The 23,875-nt window shown below is 40.8% G+C and overlaps 1 protein-coding gene across 4 annotated transcripts in view; it reads right to left on the minus strand.

Moving 5' to 3' along the window:
* Positions 1 to 23,875, minus strand: part of MAGI1 (membrane associated guanylate kinase, WW and PDZ domain containing 1) — a 630,558-nt gene that overhangs the window by 21,651 nt on the left and 585,032 nt on the right. For 3 of the 4 annotated variants that reach the window (XM_058562531.1, XM_058562564.1, XM_058562553.1), the window contains exons 13-18: positions 23,294 to 23,325; positions 12,709 to 12,928; positions 8,394 to 8,477; positions 5,450 to 5,541; positions 3,864 to 4,056; positions 936 to 1,229 (exon numbers count right to left, since the gene is read on the minus strand). In XM_058562531.1, the coding sequence (XP_058418514.1) occupies positions 936 to 1,229; positions 3,864 to 4,056; positions 5,450 to 5,541; positions 8,394 to 8,477; positions 12,709 to 12,928; positions 23,294 to 23,325 (915 nt within the window). The remainder of the gene's footprint in view (positions 1 to 935; positions 1,230 to 3,863; positions 4,057 to 5,449; positions 5,542 to 8,393; positions 8,478 to 12,708; positions 12,929 to 23,293; positions 23,326 to 23,875) is intronic. The other variant, XM_058562542.1, reaches the window with a different exon arrangement.

Genomic DNA, 23,875 nt, shown 5'->3' on the forward strand with positions numbered 1-23,875 from the left:
CCCAGCAGAGAGTTACCATTCTGAGAGGGTGACAATTGCACTTCTCCATACTCTGCTGAAACCCCCAACATCTGGATGAGACAGAAAATCACCCCCGCTAGACTTCAAGGGCAGTGAAGACAAATGGTTCTTAACTCAGATTTTAATTAGATTCTTAACCAGGCAACAGTAAAAATATATTTAAAATTTAAAAATTTCAGATGGGGATAGAGTAGAGAAAGGACACAGATAAGGTGGAAAGGGCATTTCCTGTAATATTTTTACTCCCTACACCTTTATTTTTTCCTAGGCATTTTTACAACCATATGCTTCTTTTAAAAACTCTTAGGGGGTGGTGCAGGCGGTTAAGTGCGTGTGCCCCGCTGCCGCGGCTGGGGTTCTCCGGTTCGGATCCCGGGCGCGTACAGATGCACTGCTTGGCAAGCCATGCTGCGGCAGTGTCCCATATAAAGTGGAGGAAGATGGGCATGGATGTTAGCCCAGGGCCAGTCTTCCTCAGCAAAAAGAGGAGGATTGGCAGATGTTAGCTCAGGGCCGATCTTCCTCACAAAAAAAAAAAAAAAACAAAAAACTCAGACCTTCTGAGGCTACTGCTATTAATGATATCCTATTCAGGATCCTGCAAAAGGCTTTCTCTGGCAAGACTTTCTCACACTCTACACTGTCAGGGGGTTGCTCTGCAAATTTCACGTATGCTTGAAGTTGTGTGCATGTGAACAGGCATTCAGAATGGAAAGCTGAAGCGTTAAAAAAATCCTAACCTTCAGGAGGGGAAAAGCTACCAAATAAACTCCATCCCCAATTAAGGCTTTAATTACCTGCAGCGAAAAGCATGAACGCATTTCTGTTAATGAGATTTTGGCCGTCTTTCACTCGCAATAGAATGCTCCCCAGCATCCTAGGGAACAGCAGGGAAGACAACTGTCAACACTCACCGAAAGTCGTGCCCGCCTCGGGCCTGCTCACCGACGACACGATGACGAAGCCGAAGCCCTCGTTCTCCCCGCGTCGGATGTCCACGTCGTAGGGCTGCACCACGGTGCTCACCACGCCGCTGCCGCCGCCGCCGCCGCTGCCGATGCCGCTGGTGCTGCCGCTGCCCGAGCTCACCGTGTTCAAGGAGTTCTGGCTGCCCTGCGGCGTGCGCTTCTCCTCCGTCAGCGAGGCCGGCTGGTTGCTACTGTGATGCGATGAGGCTGGCGAGGGCACCTCGTTCTCTGTTTTGGGGACTATATAAGAGCCCCTCTCAGTTACGTGACTTTGCAAAAAACGTGCCCTGCCACCCCTTCCTCCTTCTCCCCCCAACTCCACGATGTGCAAGAAATCAAGAGATGAGGCACCCGGCCTTGCAGAACTGAGATACAGTATAGGAATCTACAAGAGCTTCTCTTGATAAGTATTGACTCTTCAGTATCTACCTACTGACATCATCCCACGGAAACACACCAAATAGGACACCCGAATCGTGTACCATTTACAGCATACTGTATATACATCAACATCTGCACTCAGGCTCAAGTTTGCAGCAAGATCCGCTGACTCTAAAATATTGCCTGGTGCACAAATCAAAGGAAAAGGTATAAGAGGTTTAAAGTGTAGGCATGGCCTACACCAACGACGATCACCCTCTTTGCCTCAGAGACAGGACCTTAAGCTGCACGTTCATATTGTCATTATCTTCAAGTCACATTTCTGCTCAGCTTTCCAAACAGCTTTGCTATTGATTTTTTTCCATCAGGCAAGAGACTGTAAGTTGACTTTACCATTGAGGCTGCCATATTGTGGTATTCGTGACAAGACCTGTCAGGGGTATACTTTGTTTCTCTTCCTAGCTTCCAGATGTCAATTATCTACTCTGATCACACAACCGGATACATTGGCCTTCCCCAGAAATCCAGTTTTATTAAATTCCAGTTTTATTGCTTTATCCAGCGATAGGATAAAGTATTCCTAAATAGCCACAGTAATAGGTGGGACTAACTTATGTTTCATGCCAAAAGCAAAATGTGTGTCCAGGTTGGGATAAGACAATATTTATCCCTGAAAGCTTCTCCCTTCATAGATTTCTTTTTTATTGTGGTAAAATATATAGAATATAAAATGTATCATTTTATCCTTTTTTTAAATTCTTTTTTGGTGAGGAAGATTGTCCCTGGGCTAACATCTGTGCCCATCTTCCTCTATTTTGTATGTGGAACACTGCCACAGCACGGCTTGATGAGTGGTGTGTAGGTCCATGCCCAGGATCCGAAACTGTGAACCCCAGGCCGCCAAAGCAGAGCACACGAACTTAACTACTATGTTACTGGGCAGGCCCCTCATTTTAACCATTTTTAAGTGTACAGTTCAGTGGCCTTAAGTACAGTCACACTGTTGTGCAACTATCACCACTATCCATCTCCAGAACGTTTTCATCTTCCAAAACTGAAACTCTGTACCTATTAAACACTAACTAACCATTTCTCCTCCTCCTGCCCCTGGCAACCACCATTCTACTTTCTGTCTCTATGAATTTGACTACTCTAGTACCTTATGTAAGTGGAATCATACAATATTTGTCCTTTTGTGACTGGCTTATTTCACTTAACCTAATGTTTCTTCATAGATTAATATGCCTTTGACCCAGAGCTAAAAACTCAAAATATTTAAGATTCTAAAAATAAATCTGAACAAACAAAAATCACATTGTTAGTAGAACATGCCAATAATAGAACTATTGGCTGCATGGAATACAATGTTAGGAAAAAGGCTGCGGCCATAAATGAGCTCTAGTCATAATCAGTCCATGATTGATTAACACTGTTTTCCATGGCTGCAGTAGACAGGACTCTCACACTGGAATCTGATATCTTAATTCTGTAATTAATTATATACCATTTAACTGACTTATACTAGTTTTATTTTTTTAACAAGGTGGTAGTTAATTTTATCTGATAAGTATTTGTTTCACTAATATTAACGCTCTGGAGAATTCATAGTATTTCATGTCACACTTCTTCAGTAATCAACTGATAGAACACTTAATCTGCCTCTTCTGCATTCTGGGTTCTGTCTTGAATATTTTGAGGCGGGGGCTGCAGACAAAGATGAACAACCACCACGTGTGCTTGCAAGAAGCTAGTGAATGGAAAGGACAGACATTTACACAATGAGCTGTCTCAAAATGGCAGAGTCTGATACAGAAGTAAACCATGATTCCCAAGATTGGCAAAGAGGGAACGCTAAAATCTGAAGGCAGTTGGAGGAAGGAGGGAATTTCTGAGGGTTTCACAGAGAAGGTTAAATTTAAGTTGGGCCTGCAAGGCTATGTAGTATTTTGAGAACTTGAGTACTTCGAAGCTTGCAGGCAGGAGAAAGGAATCAAAGATGACCTAGAACTGGCCAGCTCTACAACTTCCTTGTAGAAAAAACCCAAATCTCGGTTTAATACATAGGATAGTCAACAACAGAGTAAGGTATCACTAACTTTTTTATGAGCTTATTTTGCAGCACAAACCTAATTTTTCTTCTTTAATTTGAAGCTACAATTTTTCCTGTCATAATGACCTCTTTTACTGAGAATTATCATCCAGTGAAGAAGGTGACTAAGTTCTGGTTGGCAAGGAGATGGGGAGAAGTAATATACATTCAACTAGTCCTCTTCTAGAAGCCTCTGCTGAACATGCACCAATGGCACATTAAAGTACTTCTGAATGACAGTAGTTTTGCAGGGTTTGAGAGAAGCAAACCATCTGGAAATTCTGAGCTTAATCACATTTGCAAACATTTGCTAAAACAGATGCTTGAGGAGGCAGACACAAGAAGGGGGCCTTGTCTGCATCAAGTGATGATGCACTGTCTGAAGGAATGAATAAGAAACATACCTGCAAACACCACTTTGCGCCGCACTGTGAGATTGACGTGGCCTTGCTTGGCAGCTTGCTGCATAAGCTGAACCACAAGCTGGTGTGATTTTCCAATTACTGGTGTCCCATCCACACAGATTAATTCATCCCCGGACCTCAGGCGCCCATCCGTATCAGCAGCACCCAGCGGTACGATGTGACCGATATAAATCTGTTGAGTAATTGGATGATGGATGAAACATTGACCTTTCCATTTACTGTTATACCGATGGCCTTCACATCTCTGAGAACAACTCCATTCATTCATTCATGTCTGCATTCATGCCACAAACATTTATTGAGCGCCCACTAGGTACTGGGCATTGCGCTAAGTGCTACAACAACTCTTCAATGGTGGAAAAAAATAACTATTTCTTGTTTGGTTCCTTGACATTTATCTGTGGTCTGGTGATGACTCATTCTTTTTCCCCCTTGCAGAAATAAATCACTACTTTTCTTTAAAGGTCCAGCACTGCGCCTAGCAATAGGGAATGTGCAATAAATATTGTTAAATGAAGGAATGAATCAAGCAAAGTCTAGTCAGACATCCCCATTTCTGTGCTCTTTGAGCACCTGCATGCAGAGCGATCTTTATATTTAGTGTCTTGTGTTATATTTACCATTCACTCTACTTTAGCTAAAATATTTGTGCTTTCCTTGCCTTCTCGGTAGATAATAATGCCACAACAATCTTTACATGGCATTTATAGTTTACAAAGAACTTTGACAAAAGAGTGGTTAAGAATATGGACTCTGGAGTCGGACCCTTTCCAGTCCCTCCATTTACTAGCTCTGTGATCTTGGGCAAGTTAATTAACCTTTCTGTATCTTTATTTTATGACTTGAAAAATGGGGATAAATTCATGGATATGATGGCTAAATGAGAGAATGTATGTTAAAAGCCATTACCACAGCATCTGGCACATAGTAAGCTAAATAAATAATAGCTATTATTATGACAGAATTAACAATACTTATCTTTACTTCTCTTTTCTTCTTTCAAAAGAATCCTGTGATGTTTTATACTAAATTTATCCTAAAGATGAGGAAACTGATGCCCACTGTGGTTAGCATCTCCTGACCCTTGTCCAGGGTTCTTTTTGTACTTTTGTAAAGACAGTGGTCCTACTTTCTCTAATCTCTCATAACGCCTTGTGAAGTGCTTAATATGTGAAGCCAACTTAATATACCAAGCCAACTATCTGTTGGGAGATTTAAAAGAACTGGCCAGAAGAATCAGGCCACTGTATTTTTAGTTGATGCCTATGCCTATTTTGATTTTTGGTTTTGCTTTCTTTGATGGGGAGCTCCAGATCCTGCAGCACCACTTTTCACAAACATAAACACAAATTTTTTAGAAAGAATCTAGTCCTTTCTTCCTCAAGATAAAAGGAGCGCCACAAAATCCAATGAATAACCCAATGAATAATCCAATGAATAACTGGCTTGAGATGAAACAGTATTACAGCTAGCTGGGCTCAAATCTTGGTGATTTGTCACTGCTGCCAATTTGCTCCGGAGTCTTAGAAAACCACACACAGGGGAGAGGTAGACAAGAGACTCACAGGTTCCCCTGGTTCATTTCCACCCAGAATCCTAAATCCAAATCCAGTCTCTTTTCTCCAGAGGAAGATGTCCTGTTCTTGGTAATCTGGAACTGCAGAGAGGGGAAAAGGAAGAGAGAGGTTATTTCTCTGATAAAAGTAATCATACTCCTAAGGTGACCATAGTTACAGGACTAGTACTGATGGTGCTTGAGCAGATGACAGCTTTCCAACACAGACAAGGAAACAAAATAAGCTGGATGAATGAAATAACAGAGGACACTGGGTGAAAGTAAACAGTACGAATAGTCACTGAGCCCTAAGTTTTTTCAAAGGACTAATCACTGTTTGATAATTCCTAATCAAGCCCAAGCCATTATCTCTGACTAAGCCAGAAGTCAGTGTTGACCACTCTCCTCGGTATTGTTGCAAGGGGAATTAAGTAAATTAAAATCATCATGCGTCACACCACAAAGTGGGTGTCCACGTCCAAGAAGAGAGCTCATACTAAGTCAGACTGACCTCTGAAGCAGAGGCTGGCTCTGAGGATTTAAAAGTCCTGTTAAGTCATCTGATGTTATATCAAGTAGAGGATGAAAGAAAATAGCTTGGGTTAAAAAGAGTTTTCAATTTTTTTAAAAAAATCATTTCTTTCTCTCAAAGTAATCAAGACCAGCAATGCCAATAATTTGATTTGTTAGATCATTTTTGCCAAAAAAGTTACTCTCAAACATCCTAATATTTCCAAATTTACAAAATTTACTATGATTTCAGTACTATTACCAAAAAGGAGCCAGCCTTCCCTATCCTTAAGATCAATGATGACACCAAAAACATTCTATATCAATGAACCATATTTCATCGCTAAAATGACTGCTTTACTCCAGAATTTGCCTATTTCAAAATAATAAGTATTAATTTATTATCCAGTAACTTGGTATTTTACTTTTAAAACTCAGTAATGGTCCAGAGCTTTAAAATAAAAATCTCATTTTTTAAAAGAAAAGTAATTTCCATAAGAAAATGCTTACTGTACATAAAACTGTTCTATATACCACTGTTACTTAACTAAGGTAATAAAAAAGGGTTATCTCTATTTAATTCTTATTTAATATTTTAATGTATACATAGTGTGTTTTATGGTCTATAAAATGACATCTCTTTTATTTAAAGAGAAAAAATATAGTTTAGTGGCAATGAATCCTAAAGGAGATTTTCAAATACTGTTCTGCAGACTTTCTGGTTCATTTAATTAATTGGATTTTGGGATGAAGGAGTGTGTAGGCCTGAGAATTTAATTCTTGTCTTCTCCTATTTTGTACAATGGGATAGGGAAGAAGAAGGCGGTTGTTTAGACTTCCAGTTGGCGAGAGATGTCCCTTTTTAGTGACTCACCCACAAGCTTAAAATGTACAGTGAATGAATATGCCAAGAGAGAAGAAACTAAATGAACAGGTAAGTACAAGCCAGAGGAGTCTGAATGTGATATTTTTGCTCGAGCTATATTAATGCCATGGCTTTAAGCGGTAATTTTTATCCAATGCTTTTTTTTTTTTTTTATAATTGCTGAGGCTAAGCTACAAGACGCCATGGAACACGGAGTTAAGCTACATCACAGGAGTCCCATAAAGGCAATTTGAGAATGATATTTTCTTGAGCACACTAAGGTAAGAATATTTTCTTTCTGTTCGAGTAGCTGGCTAAAGGGTATTTGCTGTAATAGCCTCATTGAAACAACAAATTAAATCAAGTTGGGTCTCCATCTTCAGTTCACTCATGCAGGAGGATTATTACCAAAATAGACCACGGGTGCTTTCCAGTCAGCACTAGGTTCCTGGCAGAGTCTGCTTGAAGTCTGCTGAGGCTTTCTGTGAACAAGGCAAGGGCCTCTGCAGAGACTTCCAGCCCAGACCCATTTTTCTCAGCATCTTTTAACACAGGAACACTTGCCCATCCTACAGTGACATCAAATGTAGCAAGTTTCTGCCTTATATTGCTCATTTAGGTATAAGCTATCATAGTATGGGTGGCTGTCGCCAACAGACTTAGGCTTATCATACAGTTTAGTCCATAGGAAAAAAAGCATTTGTTTCTCTCTGAGAATCAATGGGAAAATGGCAAATTTATTTAAAGAGCTTCCTGTTGAAAACAAAGATGCCCAACAACACCAAGGAATGTTAAAGACGCCAATGATGAGCCAGGAAAACACAGACACAAACATGATATACCACCACACAGACACACTACAAAGAAAGTCTTTTGGCACTTGAACTTTGGCATTTTAATGATTATACTCTTTGACCAACCAAATGCCACGTACACAAGTATATAACTTCAGTAATAAATCAGTACTGCAACGTATTATAGAATTAAGGAATTTCTCTCTTCTGCATGCTCTGCTGCCACTTCTTCCCAGGGGCACTGAGGTGACTACACTACTCCCTCAAAATGGTTTGTTCTCTTTCTTATTTCAGACAGATTTTATTAGAACTAAATTTTAGGAGGCAGCAGGGTAGAACCATCTTTTGGTTATTAATATCACTTTTTTTTTTTTGAGTGAAGCTAAATCAAAAAGAGCTAAGGAAATCTTGTCTAGCTTTCTTTATTTTTAAGCCCTTGCACGGGGGACAATCTCAGCAGTTAATCTCCTTTGATAATGCCAGTGACAACTCAATAAAGCGGTCAAAAGACTTCTTTTTGATAAATTAGGAAGAATGGAATCACCAGGTTTGCAGAGAAAACTCTTGGTGTTTCCATTACAACAGACACACATTTCTAGACTTGGCAAAAACATGCCTATCACTTTCTATTTCATTTTATCTTTGGTCTATGCTTGGTCAAGAACGCCAAAATACTTCTGTTCATGGCATTTCTCTTTCTGAGTTTCTCCCCAGCCCCCTAGAGCAATGGGAACATCAAACAGGATGAATAATAATGGAGAAAAAAGTTTTCAGTGGATCCTTACTCTGACATTCTCCAAAATTCGTGGAATTGATTTCTCTTTCTCTTTCACCCTTGCTCAATCCCGATGCAGGTGAAGGTGACATAGCTGGAATATTAATTTCACAATTTTGCAAAGCTTAATGTATGTGCTTTCTTTCAGTTCATTTTAATTTAGTTTTGATTGATAAGGAACGTGCAGTTAAGCTTTCACAGTAAAGGTCATGGCTGCTGTGGATTTTAAAAGAACTATAGTTTTTTTTTCACTGTGCTTGTCTTGTCAAAAAGCTAGAAATTTACAATTGTACCCTTGAGAATTTCATAGAATTACCATTACCATCTTAGACTCTCCATATTTAATTATACCCTAAAGTACACACTCTTGTATGACCTTGTTTTAATCATGTCATGAACTTTAGGTTTGTTGAAACTCTTATTTCCTTTTGAAAAAAATTAAGTATACTTTTGTCACTGCCACACTATAGCATTTATTTAAAAGAGTTTCAAGTTTCTGATAGAACTTATTCTTGTGCTAATACCTGTTCAGATGAATTCTAGGCAGTTCAACTGGAATGGTCTTTTATTTAGAGACAGAAATCATCAGATCTGGACAAGATCTGAACAAACACCAAATAAGAACTGTCATAACAGCTCTTAAAATCTAGAAGTACACTGAAGCTCCTTAAACTCACTGTGATAAAGGAGCCCTTTCACCAATCCCAAATTTGTAAACATGTCTCTCCTGAGCAGGAGAGGTTTACAACATTGGTTAATATGACAGCTTTGACATTTTCTCTTTCCAAAGAATTTTGTAAACAGGAAAAGTTTCAGCTACAAGCTTTAGACTTTTTTTGTAGTAAACACTGGTAGATACTACCTGGTCTTCCTGAACATTTACTAATAAGATTGCATCAACATCATTTTTAAAGACGTGAACAATTGTATGTTACCTAGAGAAAATACAAAAGGGACGACATAGCTTTTAAGGGACTTCCATGCTTGCCTTTGATTTTAATTAAACATGTAAGCCCTTCAAAGGAATTTATTAACATATCTACAATTCGGATGGATTCATTTTGTCACTGCTGTTTTGACAGATGGCCCTACCAAGAATATGGTATTTTGCATGGCATTTAGACCATGTGAAAGAATTTGATCAGAGATTGTGTTAATCTTCACACTGCTCTTCACAATAAAATGAAATTAAGAAAAAAACATTTTCTAAACAAAAAAGGAAAAATATGGTTCAATGACGGTGTTATTGCTGACTTCAATTTTCCTGGAATACTTTGCTCATTTTAATATGTCTTGTGGGGAGGAGTAGGGAACCACTTCTAACAAGGCTACATGTTCGGTTTTTTTCCCAAACAGACAAGGTGAAAAACAACCTAAGGGAATGGCAGAAACCGGTCTGGGATAAAGCAAAATACTGATTAAAAGACAAGATTGATGTAGGTTCATTTGTCAGTACTGTGAAAAGAAGAAAATCTGTGACACATACTGAATAATTACCATTGGGGGGAAGTCTCATCATTATCCTCATGTAGTAGTGAGGAAGAAATCCATGTGAATCTTAACATCGATTAGGTTGCTACGATTACTCAATTGCGAAGCCTCCAACCAGCAAGAACTTGACTCTTATTTGTGCTGCTAGATCCTATTCCTTAGATGTTCAAGAAAGTGAAGGCACAAAACTGGCCCCATTCCAAATAGTCTGACTGCCACCTGAGCAATCTTTTAAATTTTATTTATTTATTTATTTTTCCCCCAAAGCCCCAGTAGATAGTTGTATGTCATAGTTGCACATCCTTCTAGTTGCTGTATGTGGGACACGGCCTCAGCATGGCCGGAGAAGCGGTGCATCGGTGCGTGCCCGGGATCCAAACCCAGGCCGCCAGCATCGGAGTGCGAGCACTTAACCGCTAAGCCACGGGGCCGGCCCCACGTGAGCAATCTTGATGCTTAAATAAGCAGCTGGCTGTGGCAAGCTGCTATTTTTTTTTTCCCCTGGAGAAAACTTTTTAAAAAAATTTTATTAAATACAAAATTCTTAAGAAATTTTGCTTCCGTCAAGGTGAAAAGTGGCATTTGAGCTGCAGCCTCCTATTAAATGTTGTTAGTGCTGTTGAGCCTGACTCCCAGTGACCCCGCGTACGGTAGAGTGCAACTCTGCCTGGTCTTTTTGCGCCTTCCTCTCACCTTCCAGCGCTCTATCAGACAATGCCTTGCTGCTACTCAAAGGGTTTTCACGGCCAGTTTTTTCAGAATTGGGTGGCCAGCTCCTTCTTCCTAGTCTGTCTTAGTCTGGAAGCTCTGCTGAACCTGTCCACCATGGGTGATTCTGCTGGTATCTGAAATACTGGTGGCATAGCTTTCAGCATCACAGCAACACGCAGCTGCCACAGTATGACAACTGACCGACAGGTGGCGTGGTTCCCTGACTGGGAAATGGACCCAGATGGCAGCAGTGAGAGCACCAAATCTTAACCACTAGACCACCAGGGCTGGCCCTATAAAATGGATGCATTAGAATTGTCTGTCACTCCGTGATGCCCCCACCAGCACTTCAGAACATGATTTATTTTATCACAAAGAGATTCCTACATGGGAAGCTCAGTCATAAATGTGTACTGTATTGAGAAAAGCAGGGGCAAGTCAATAAAGCAATATCTCAACATGCTCTGAAGTTGGGCCATTGATTGGAGGAGCTGCACGGTTAGAGAGAAATGTGAAGGGATGGTGAAAATATTCCTCTTTGGAAAACATTTCTTTAATGAGATCACTACAGTTAGCGAGAAGACACAGTGAGAAGAGACCCCAGGTTCATACTTAGCAACTAGTGCTTATGAGGGCTGTTCCAGATGGAACTTCATTTCCTTTGGCCTGGAGTCAGGCATCCTCTTGAGGTCTTTCTAGTCCAGGGACTAAATAACTCCCTTCTCAAATTGTCTGGCTTTTGTCAGCATAGTGAACCCTTAGCCAAAACAGCCTGTTTACTTCCTCACACTGTTATAGTAAGAAGGCAATGATCTCTCCCCCTTGAGGAGGAAAAGGGTGGAGAGACCCCTGAGTGATTTCTAAAATTTGATACTCAGCAAGTCTCCAGACTTGGCCCCCGCCTCCTAACTTCTGAACTGCACCCAATAGTGTGGCCAACTTTCCTTCTCAGAGACGCTGGCCTCACTCCTCTGTTTTGTTTGGGTCACAGAGGAGTTGCTTCAGCCAGCAGAGGAAATGCTTCATAGCCAAGTCTGAGTGGGTGGGCGAGCGGCTGGAGTACCTCCCACCACCTCGGTGCCATGACTCTCCGTGGGGGCTTTGTCTGAGAGAGAACCCCAGCTGTGTCTATAAACGAAACCTGTGCTGAGGGGGGGCAGGGACAAAGAGGATGGGCAAGATGATTCTCTTCTCTCTTCCAGTTTTCATCAGGCCCTTCACCAAACTTGGCCTCTTCCCTCATTAAACATTCTCTCCTATCCCTCACCAAAAAGAGAAAATGAAGTTGCTTCATCCTGACCCATCACACTAATGACTGAAAACATCAGTAATAGCAACAGCCAAAAAACGGCCTATTTGCATCTCATAAGATTAAAGTATTTTAGGAACTTGCATTGGTAATGGTAAGATAAATGATTATTATTTATGGTGAATAGTGTTTGGAAATCATTTCTTTAAAAAAAGTAAAAGATTAAACATGAAGGCAATACTTGGTTTATAAGATCCAAAAACTTACAAAGTATGCCATCACTAGCTCATATTAATGGGAAAAACCAAAGAACATATTTCACCATAGTATCAATAATTAAAGCACTAACCACTCACTGTTTTTTTTTTTTCCTTTTTAAGGGGAATATTTAGAAAGACTGATAATTGTAAAAAAAAAAAAAAAAATTACCAGTATTCTTAAAAACTAAGAGACCACTAAGAAAGCATTTAATTTCTTCTCATTACTCATGTAATCCAAACCAAACATATTTATGTTCCATTGTATACCAGAGCTGTTTCACAAGAGCATGCTACAACCTCCAAGTGGGGAAGAATTAATGAGACAGCAGCTCTTGTCTGCCACTTCTTTTAACTGAAGGGAAAAATAAATCCATTTTTATCCAGGCCTTTTATCTGATGACCATCTATATCTACCCCCTCCCCAAACTGAAGTCATAATGGAGCCTCCACAAATATCCAACAGATTCTATAGTTGCTCTGAGAAGCTTTCGCCTCTCACCTTGATTTACCTCTATGCAGTTTACACAATGAAAATCTACTTTCAATAAGCCTCAAGAGAAAGTTGGAGCCCTGGGGAGGGGTCTCAGGAAGACAAGTGCCAGGACGCTACTCACGTCGGTTTTCATACATGCTCCTGGACTGGGCCCAGATTTTAAAAGGATCTGGTTTTTTCTGCCCAGAGCTGTCCGTTTGGTCCGGAGCTGGGGCCTCTGCAGGAGGTGGGTACTCGGGGAGCACCTGTGTGCTGTGGCTTGGGGATGCCGTGTGGAGGCTTCGGTGGCTGGAGACACTGTGCTGAGAACTATTCTGGCTGTCTTTTCTTTCCAGTGGTTGCTGAAAGTAAGAGAGTGAGAGGGTCAAAAAGAGAAAATTATTATTGGTTCTCTGAGAGGGTGTTTTCCATCCGCTTGTCTTTGCTCAGCACTTCTGCATAAACATACATAAATATATCAACAACATTTTGGCTTCCACCTTTTTCCAGCTAATGCTGAATGCAGATAAATCCCCAGGTGACTGGCAGACAGAGAGAGGGGCGGGCCAGATGGAAAGACATAATCACAAGCCATGCTGCTCTCTGGGCTGTAGCAGAAAACAAATCCAATTTTCATCATAGGTTCTCGGCTAAGACACTGGGCTTGTTTATCACAAGATTTATCAGTTTAACACCCTCATTTTTTTTGTTGATGTTGGTTTAAAAGGTCCTGGGGCAAGGGTAGAAGTGGGGAGACATTAGGAGACTGCTGTAATTATCTCGGTGAGAGATGACGGCGGCTTGGACCCGGCTACTGTGCTAGAGATGGAGTGAAGTGGTCAGATTTTGGATATATCCTGATGGTAGAGCCAACAGGATTTGCTGATACATTGTATGGAAGGTGTGAGAAAGGAATCAAGGATGATTTCAAAGTCTGGGCCTGATCCAAATGGAAGACCGAAGCAGCCATTTACTGATATGGCAGAGATAAAAGGCAAAATTATTTGGGCCTGTGCAGTTAGAAGATTCAGGAGTTTAGTTCTGGGCTTTTAAATTTGAGCTGCCTATTAGACATCCAACTGGAGATGTCCAATAAACAATTGGGTACATAAATTTGAAGTTCAGGAGAGAGATACAAGATGTATCAGTTTAACATCCTCATTTTTTGGTGACACAAAATACTATGAGGTTTAAATATAAGGCTATAATATCCAGAAGAAACATCATCAGGGCTAAAAATGTTCCTTGGGACTCCACATCTTCCATCTTTCAATAATAAAATATTCAACTCCTATCCAAGGGTTTGCCATCAGTTCTTCTAGATTATAAGAAAAAGGAATCAGATCTTTTAAAAATCATGCCTAGCATTATATGTGCACTTGTACTTACAAGTATATAAATAACTATTATATGAAGAGCTTTCATAATTCTTAGCTAATCAATTTTGCAGGCATCACATTTCACCTCTTGATCTCCTGACACTACTCTTCGTTGAAAACCAAGATCAAACTTTATATATGGGTTGACTTCAGGGGGTCAGCTTTGTCAGATTTGTAACTTGTCCAAAGTGCAAGTAGTATTCAAAGGGAAAGAGTTTCATTCAAATTTCAGTAGAATAAGCAGGTTTCTGTTCCTTAAAGCCTGCTCAGCAAAAGACCCTCCCATTTTATGAAATGCTCTTTGTTTGAATGGTGATTGAATGAAGAGCAAATCTAGCAGGAGAAAAAATATTGGGTGGGATATAATATTGTTTCAGTTCTTATTTTCTCCAATAAAAGATTGTGGTAAGCCCAGGTTACTCCAGTTTCCCCAGTTACCCCACTTAGTTTCCCCCTTTCAAAATAAAAATCCTGGAGTCCTGCCTCTCACAAATAGATGCTATGTCCCTATACTTATCTGCTTAAGAGCATCGTAAAGGGGTAGAGGGACAGGAAGGGGCATCTCCATCCTCTTATAGATCCCGTATAGCTTACGCTTTTTAAGTAGTTTATAAGATCTTTGACCCAGGGCATTTCAGGTCACTGAAGTTCTTTACAGCATCAAAATCTTCCCCTTGGTCTTACGATCAATCCTACAGAAACTGTTCTTTCTTGCTCTCTTCTCAGGTATCCTCCATCTTTCATTCCCCATCTCAATGGAAATTTCCAAGGTCCCTTTCATTTAAATCTCAGGTCCCTCTACTCTCTCTCCTTCCAGTCCTTGCTTTGAAATTGTATATGAAGAAAGCCCAAGGAAGACAAAAACTTCATTTGCCCTTGACTATCACAGATTACAGATCTATAGGTTGTGGCAAGGATTCAAAGTTGAGGCAAATTGGGCATGTATTTAATGAAGGTAAGACAGAACATTTAAAATTGGTGTACCTGTGGGAGAAATTTGAGGACTATATTCTAGACTAGCAAAGAGGTGCTGGTAAAACTGTATGAGAGGCTTAATTCACTCAGACTCAAGGGGACAACAAACTCTGGTGAAGATGCCAGGAAAACACACTGATGTTTGGGCAGGGACACACACCACCATTACCCTGTGTCACCATTGTTCCCTTTTGAGGAGAAAGTGCTCAGTTCAGACCTGAATGGATCAGCATTCCAAAGACCTGGAATAGAACCTGCTTCTGCCAATTTCCAAGTGTCCTCCCGAACAGTGAAGCCGGCTCTCAGGCCCAGCTATCTGCTTTCTGCCCCAAGAAGGTCAATATCTGCCTTCTTGCTTCCCCTGGAGACATGCTGAAGATCTTCAGAGTCAGAAAATGCTAATGACAGACACAATCCCCATTCTCTTTCACACGTGCATGGGAATTTGTTTTTCTCTTCACTGTGGTCTTTACAAGGGTCTGGATTATAAACGAGCATGTGCATCAGCTCATTCTGGTGTGTACACACACTAGCATAAATAGAAAAAAGTTGGATTCAGGGTGGATTTTCCCCTTTTTATACTTTATTGCATTGCCTATTTTTTATAGAGAATGCTTTTTATAATCAAGACAAATTTTAAAGCTCTTCTCATTTTGCAATGAACTTTGGTAAGGAGAATTAATGAGAACTCTTATTTTCTATTTTTACACTTTGGTAGTGTTTCGTTTTTGTTCTCCTCTCAGGAAGGGCAGAAAAGATATTTTAAATATGAAAGCAAATAATTCACAATAGCTAAAGGACCTCCGAGTTTACCCTGAGAGTTGTATTCCCTCTCTTCAAATGCCCACGCTTTCTTGGTTCCTCAAATGAGTAGCAAATGCCAGATTCTGGGGTCAGTCCATTGACACTAGATTCATTTCACAGTTAAAGTCCATCTCTGACCCTTGAAGCTCCAGTCTCCTTCATGTTGAGACTATTCTTCACAAAACCTCACTGGGATTCAGAGTGAGCTGCAGGGCAGAATCACCAGAAGGAGACATCACACTCTTCTTCTTCCTCTCCTGAGTCTGTAGTCCCTGGGAACCTAACTTGAACCTCTTCCACTCACTCCCTCTTCCTGAACTGGAGGAAAATATCTTTCAGGCAACCCTGCCCCAATGAGAGTCTGAGAAAAGGTCTGGACCTTTCTCCTACAGAGAATGCATGTGTGCTTTTATGCAGGTACCCACAAATGCATGCACACGGATTCTGCATGTCACCTCATAGGTTTCTAAGACCCTTTGATGGCTGTCCCAGTGTAACAAATCTCTCACAGGGAGGACCTGGAAATCTTGAGTTTAACTGAAGAGACGGCTGTGCTGTAACCAGAGTGTGCAAACGAAGTCTACTGGAAGTGGCTTGGGCCATTTTTCAAATTTTAATACCCTTTCTCGCCTCCCTAATAAATGACTCATTTAGGTCCAATTTAACACAAAATGACAAATACAATCTGGCATGAGTTTGCAAAACTGCCTGTCAATCAGATTACACCTCTGCATCCCTTTTAAGTGCCACCTAAACTTTGTTCCTAAATTTGGAAAATGAAAGTAAAGCAGCATCCTGAGAATGTTCCCTAAAAACTGTGCCACCACTAAACTCTCACTAAATGGCATATTCTAACCCACATGAATGGGCTAAATTCACAACAACCTGGAAACTTTTTGGATTCTCCCCCAATAAGGTTTAACCTTGCTTTATGTTTCTTCTCAAGTTATTGTTGGCACTCTGGGCTTTTGGAAGCTATGCTCTCTGTGTGTTTGGAAAAGTTCAAAATATGCCTTTTTATTTTTCCTGAATACACTAACTAGCTATGACATTGTCTTTTATCTAGTTAGAGCCCAAAATTGTCCAGGAGAAAAGCCATGTGTATATATTTCTCAAATTAAAGTCAACTTGTAGCCTCTACATCAGTCTGGATTATCTCCCGGAAGACCTGGGTCACGAGAACAAATTCACTTCGGAACTAGTCAGAGCTCAGATTTGCATCTAATGTGATTGTATTTCGCCTCATTTTTCTAGGTGAGAAACTGGCCCAAAGATAAGTATCTATCATTAAAGATACACTTTCAAGTCCATTCAAGTAACTCTATGCATACTAAGAGCATGGATGGAGGAAGTAGCTAGCACACTGAAGACAGAATACCCAGACTAGGCTCTCTTGAGTAAACTATTTATTCACTCATCCAATCGACACATACTATTCACCTACTATGAGCCAGATTCTGAGGGGTACAATGTACAAGGAATAAAGAGATAGTGCCTGAGCTCTTAGAATTTATACCTGATTGTCCATCTAGGTGTACATCTATGTATGTATGTGAACAGATGGATATTAACCAAATAATCACAACAGATTGATAACATACTGCAATGTCCTTTAGATAGGTGATAAGGAGAGGCCTCTGGAAGAACCCTCCATTAATGGAAGCAGCTTGTGCTAAGTCTTCAAAGCAAATACGAGCTTGGACTGTTTGAAGACAGAAAAAAGGCTAGTGTGCCCAGCAAGGGAGCGTGGCAGTCTGAGATGAACATGGAGACCAAATAATACAAGGGCCTCGTGGGCTACTTGAAGGAGTCTGGGTTTCATTCTTAGTTTGGGGGAGGAGGAATCCATTAATGAATTTAAAGCAGGGATGTGCCAGGTGCCAACTTACTTCCAAAAAGTTTGGTCTGGAGAATGAACTGGTGGGGATAGAAGAGAAAGCAGAGAGCTAGTCAGGAGGCTAATGAGCAGTCCATGTGAGGGATCCAAGGTGGTTTACGCTAGGGGAGTGGTAGTGACGAAGGAGAGGGACTAGTAAAGTCAAAAGGCATTTTGGTGCCAGAATCAATAGGCACTGCTGACAGACTGAATGGGGGAGAGGAGGAGGAGGAGATCTTAGAAACATGGATATAGGTATATATACACAATGAAATACTACTCAGCCATAAGAAACGATGAAATCCAGCCATTTGTGACAACATGGATGGACATTGAGAGTATTATGCAAAGTGAAATAAGAGGGAGAAGGTCAAATACCGTATGATCTCACTCATTAAGTAGTAGATAATAACAACAAACACACACATAGAGACAGAGATTGGATTGGTGGTTACCAGAGGGGAAGAGGGGAGAGAGGAGAGCAAAAGGGATAATTAGGCACATGTGTGTGGTGATGGATTGTAATTAGTATTTGGGTGGTGAACATGAGAACATGACGTAATCCATGCAGAAATAGAAGTATAATGATGTACACCTGAAATTTATACAATGTTCTAAACCAATGTTACTGCAATAAACAAAAAATTAAAAAAATAATAATAAGTAAATAAAAGAACAAAAAAAGAAAGAAACATGGATATACACCTCCCAGTTCTCTAGCTTGAGCAACCGGCTGGAAAGGGGAACCACATATTGAGACGGATATTTCCAATGCCAGCTGTTGCTACTATGCTGGTATTTTTGAATTAAAATTTTTATTTCTGAATATCAAATCAGAGTCAACTAGGAAAAAAGAAATGGGCGCAGTCTTGAAAACTCCATAGAAGTCCTTAGCCACACACTAGCCGTGAACTTGTGTCATGTACCCACCTCCCTAGAAAAAATGATTCCCTTACTACCGACAGGCCAGGGAAATAGGGAAGATGCAATGGTTTTTATAAATGGAAACAGGAAAATAAATCAGCTCATCAGTATTTCACAGAATGATTTCAAATGGAGATACTTATAAAGTGAGCTGAAAATATTTACTCGGAAGAGCAAATGAATACAGACAGCACTTAGGAATTTAAATGATGAAAAGAATTTATGTGGCTTAAAAATGACAAATTGATCCATTTTAAAGCAAAATTATTTACAGTTCACTTATCTGCCAAGACTGAAGGCCACTGCAGCGATTTACATGGACAACAGGAAAAACTCCAAGTGCTGATGAGATATTAGGCCAATGTCATTAAAGGTTGTGTGGAAATCAGAGACTGAAATACAGGGTAAAGCAGAGGATGATCCTTCTGTTTGTTTCTTTCTTTTATCATTTATGGGTCTAAGTGAAATGATTTCTTCCAAAAAGGCAGGCGAGAGGAGTTAATGGAGAAGAAAAGGAAGGTATCGATTGGATATGAAAATGAATTTTGGTTCATGCTGAATGTTTCAAAGAAATCTAATATAACAGCAAAGTCTATTTTCTAAGGCTCCAAAGGGTTGAGGGTTGAGTTGCTGTGAGAGGTGAGAGGCAAGGAGATTGCTAGCATGACCCATCCTCTTCCAATCTACTACTCTCACTGCTTCTCCTTGTAGCCTGTAGGAGCTTTGGTGGGTTGTATTACTGCCCTGATTGTTGGACAAGTGGCATGGGGAAAAGAAAGAAAAGAGGTGATGAGATAACCAGGAGAGTTTGAGTAAGAGACAGGGTACATAAAACTGGAGTTTTCAGGCTGGGGTCACTCACTGTGCACATTATCTAAGATCTCTCCCTCATATCTCTTAATGACTAATTGTCAGCAATGTCTTTAGCACCCTTTCCAGGTCAAAGGAACAGAGGACAATGGAACAGCAAGCTGTCACTACTGCTACCTTTTAGCTTGCTAAGTTTGCTACAAAAAGGTTGTTGACGAGACTGTCTTGCCCCCCACTCAGTGTCCCCTGTATGAAAACTTGGGAGAAGTTTTTTAGTAACTTTTTGTTAATTAATTAAATTAATTAGTAAAAAATTTTGTCTCTTTAGTTAACATGGTATGCTTTCTTTGATCTAACAGTAACAGCTAAGTAAATAATGTGGTTTCCCAAGTTGCTCAGGCTGCTGGGGAACAGGGACAGATTCCATAGCTCAATCATAGCACCGAACTCAATCTTGGGTCTTCTTTATGGCTTTGCTGACTACTTACCTTAAGTTACTGCAATGAAGAGCTGTATAATTTTCATTACACGTGTTCCTGGTGTTGTATTATATTTCTGCTTTGTTAACTTTTGGAAGCACATGTTCATCAGACTTTAAGCCCCACGAGGAGGGTCTGTATAGATCTGTCTGTTTTTGTGGTTATTTTTTGTCTCTTCCTAGTTCCATGAGGACAGGAATGTTTTTTGTTTTAGTTCTTGTTATATACTGACACTGGGTCTGGCACATAGAGAACTCAATAAAGACTTGCTGATGGAACAAACGCATAAAAATTTTTGGTGATTTGTGACAATGAATCCTTTTTGTCAAAGGAGCAATCAATAAATTGCTTGTTTATAAGCTCCAGGAAGGTGCTGTGATCATCTTATTTATTATGGTATTTCCAGTACCTCACACCAAACCTGACATTTAGTAGGTTCTCAATACTAGTTTGCTGAATAAATGGATGGATGGATGGAGAGATGAATGGATGAGTGTATAAAAGATGAATGTACAGATGGATGAATGGATAGATGATGGATGGATAAAAGGACAGATGGACAGATAAAGGAAGGGAGAAAGGGAAAGCACAGTTGGGAAATGAACTAGTGAGAAAACATAGGTGAATACTGACTTGAAATTCAGGCTTTGGTATGATATTCAGAGTTTTAAATTCTCACATACAAAATCCTTATATGTGATTTAGATTGAGAGTCTCGGTTAAATAAGTGTCCAGTCAGGATGATTAAACTGGGCCACAGAATCACTTTCCCAGTGAGGTCTAAAACCTGACAGCAAATATGTCTTATTTTTGTCTCCGCCATTTGGCAGAGAAATCCCTGATGTTATGGATGTCCAGGTATTAAATTAATAAAATTTCATTAAAACACTGCCATTGTCCCCAATGAGTATATAAACTATATATTCAACATTTAAACTAAATCTAGTAGGATAAATTGCTTATTAAAAGTAAGCTATAGAGGCTATCCAAGAGGGGAAACAAGATCACAAAGTCCTTCTGTTCTAATAAAAACCCAACTACTTAATTATTGAAGACTTTTTTTTTTTAAAAAAGGTATGAGGGCGAAGGGAAGCTGTCAGTCACATGAGCAAGCCAACAATGTCAGGAGCCTCTAGGAAAAAAGAAAAACCATGGTCTTTGGTAAAGAGAGTATAATCCCAGAGCTAATAGTAAATCTTAGCGTATCACAGGCCAGGCACAACCAGCGTGCATTTCATTACGTAGCCTGCATAGCTGACCCTGGCTGTCATTATGTGAATTGGCCTTCTGGAGCCAGGACGCCCAGCTTCCCCCTGGATTCCCTCCGACCCCACCAGAAAAATCCCATAATCATCTGTCTCTTTGGCAGGACGTCATCAACATTCAAACTGGGAAAGGGAAACAGCTTTCAACACACCTGTACAGAGCTCCCGCTGATCACAGATGTTAGCAAAGCTCTACTGGCAACGGCAGACGTTGGCTCATATCCCCCAAATTTTGTACAGCAGCTGTCAGAGTCTGCCAACAATGCTGTGAAAACCATCATCCCTGTCCTGGCACAGCAATCAGGGCAGGGCCAGCCCCAAGCTGGGGGCTCATTCTTTTCTAACCCAGCAACACATCAGTCTCTTAGCTTGTGGTAATTAAGAGCCAGCAGACTGTGGGCAAAGCAGTTAAGAGAGCTTTTTTCCTAGGAATGCAGCCTGAGTAATTGGCTTGCTGCTTGCTAATGACACGGCTTCTACAAAAATAAACTGTCATAGGGGATTCTCTTAACTGACTTGGTGAATGCAGGCTCTCTACTTGTTTGATACCCTTTGAGTTCAGCAGGGAATTCCAAAACACTTTGGGGAAGAAGAGATGCAAATGAATCTCCAAAAATCCTCTTGCATAGGAAGTTTAAATGGGATGCAAAACAAAAAACGACACCTTACTACCTGATGTCATGCTGCCTGTGCAAAACTGCTCTCTCTCCCCCAGTATGCTCCTTGTCAAGACTCCATTCCACGTGGAGTGTGTAAAATAAGTCCACACATCATGGAGCATGGCTGGGGGTAGGGTAGAAAAAAGGATGGCTCTAATTCAAGGCTCATGTGACACATCTCCCAGATTTGCTTCTATTTTTCTGAAGTCTGAATAGGTTTCTGACTGACCCAGGGATGGGGAGACACACGCGCATGTATGTGAGAACGAACACACACACACACAGGCTTTAGCATCTCTGTGGTTCCAACATGAGCTCCGACCAGCACTTTTCTGCCTGGATCTTAACAGAAACTGACAAGGAAGGAGCCCTGAGGTCACATGTTCCAATCACCACGGCACTATGCCATTGGAATCCCATCAATTATTGCAGATTTTCTCTTTGGAGAGCTCTGGAGTGGGGCTTAAGAATGCAGGAGGCTCCCTCTCTCATCTTAATCAACTTCTGCCTCTCACTGCCAGGCTTGGAGACAGGTGGAAGGAATTCAGCCGCAGCACCGTGAGCTGCAAAGTTTTAAAGCTTCTCCTCTCCCGGATGGCAGAAAGCTGTACATTTTCCCTCCCCTAACTATTCTAAGCCACATGGAAGTACCCCTCTTCATCCTAATGTTAATGAATTGGGAAGCCTCTTCCACCCGGATCAATTTCACAGGCATCGGAGTTCCAGATTTTGAGTTTTTAAGTAGCATTTTAATTTGTTGTCAATGCCCCAGGAGCAGAAGCTCAAACCACCAAGCAAAACACTACAGCCTCCAAGCTATTAGCTAACATGTCAACTAGGTAATGCATCTTCAGGGAAACCAGAGTAGAAAGGACAGCGAAACATTGATTTTCTTTTTTTTTAAAGAATCCTATACCTGCAGCATAATGCTGCTAAAGCTAGCAAAACAACAACGGACATTTCCACAGCAAGGAAATGTCTTATTCCCAGGGCTGGGGCAGTGAACATCGTTCCATGTGAGACATATACACACGGCATATATACACGACAGAGCCATTCTTCCTTAAACCCACAGCCTTTTTAATTTTGTTAATAATTCATCATCCAGTGGACAAGAACGCTCAGGGAGAGAATTCACCCATGTGAATGGCTGGAAACACCAGTTGAGAGCAACCATACTCAGGAAGCAGGTGGAGCTTTTCTCTTTTTTTCTTTTCCTCCTCCCAAAGGAAACAATGGCATTTGTATCAAGTTAAAACATCGGAGAAACTCATCCATTTGAAGGAGAGTTGTGATGCATTTATACAGAGAAAATTCCAATCATGCATTCTTTATCCTGGCCCCTGCAGCCTGTCCACAAATCACTAGACAGTTCAAGACAAACCCAAATACCTTCTATACCAAACAGATCCCCAGAACTTAATATAAGGAGCCCCGGTTCCTGTCTCCCCCATCCACTGTAAAACACATTTAGTGGAGTCAAGCTAGACAGCGTGCCCTCCCACCCCCAGACCCCCTCCCCCCAAACAAGCACTAAGTAACAGACAAGTCCTTACCGACTTTGGGCTCTTCTTGGGAACAGGCAGCCCTGGAAAAAATGCAACAAGGAGGGGAGGGGGGAAGAAATCATTAGCATATAAATGTTACCTTTTCCTTAAAGAATAATCCCCAGGTGTTTCATGGCAACCTAGCCATCTGCAGAGTTATGTCAGATTTCTCCCCCCGCGTCGGAGTTACCAGGCTGTTCATATCGAATCAAAGCAGAGGGAGGAGGAGAGCAAGAGGCAGGAGATCTATCTGCATTAGCTATGCTGACTTGTACTGCAGCAGCCTGGAGGCTGGGAAAAGAAATTCACAGACCTCAGCGGCCTGGGAAATTGAACACTTGGACAGAATCTCAAATGCTCTTCTGGATTAAGAGAGACTTAACTTGCAATTAAGTCCAGGATATTTCCTTTCCACCCGATCCACTTGTCAATTGAAGCGGACCAATCATGACAGAGGAAGGGGTGTATATTTAGTTTCAGAGGAGTACATGATTAAAATTAAAATTTTTTCCTTTTTTTGGTCTTCTCTTTCTTTTTTTCCTCCTCTGCCTTTCAGAAGGGGAAATGCCTTCTTTATTTGCATGAGCTGAA

The sequence above is a fragment of the Diceros bicornis genome, chromosome 2 (assembly GCF_020826845.1).
Source record: "Diceros bicornis minor isolate mBicDic1 chromosome 2, mDicBic1.mat.cur, whole genome shotgun sequence".
In the NCBI taxonomy this organism is placed as follows: domain Eukaryota; kingdom Metazoa; phylum Chordata; class Mammalia; order Perissodactyla; family Rhinocerotidae; genus Diceros; species Diceros bicornis.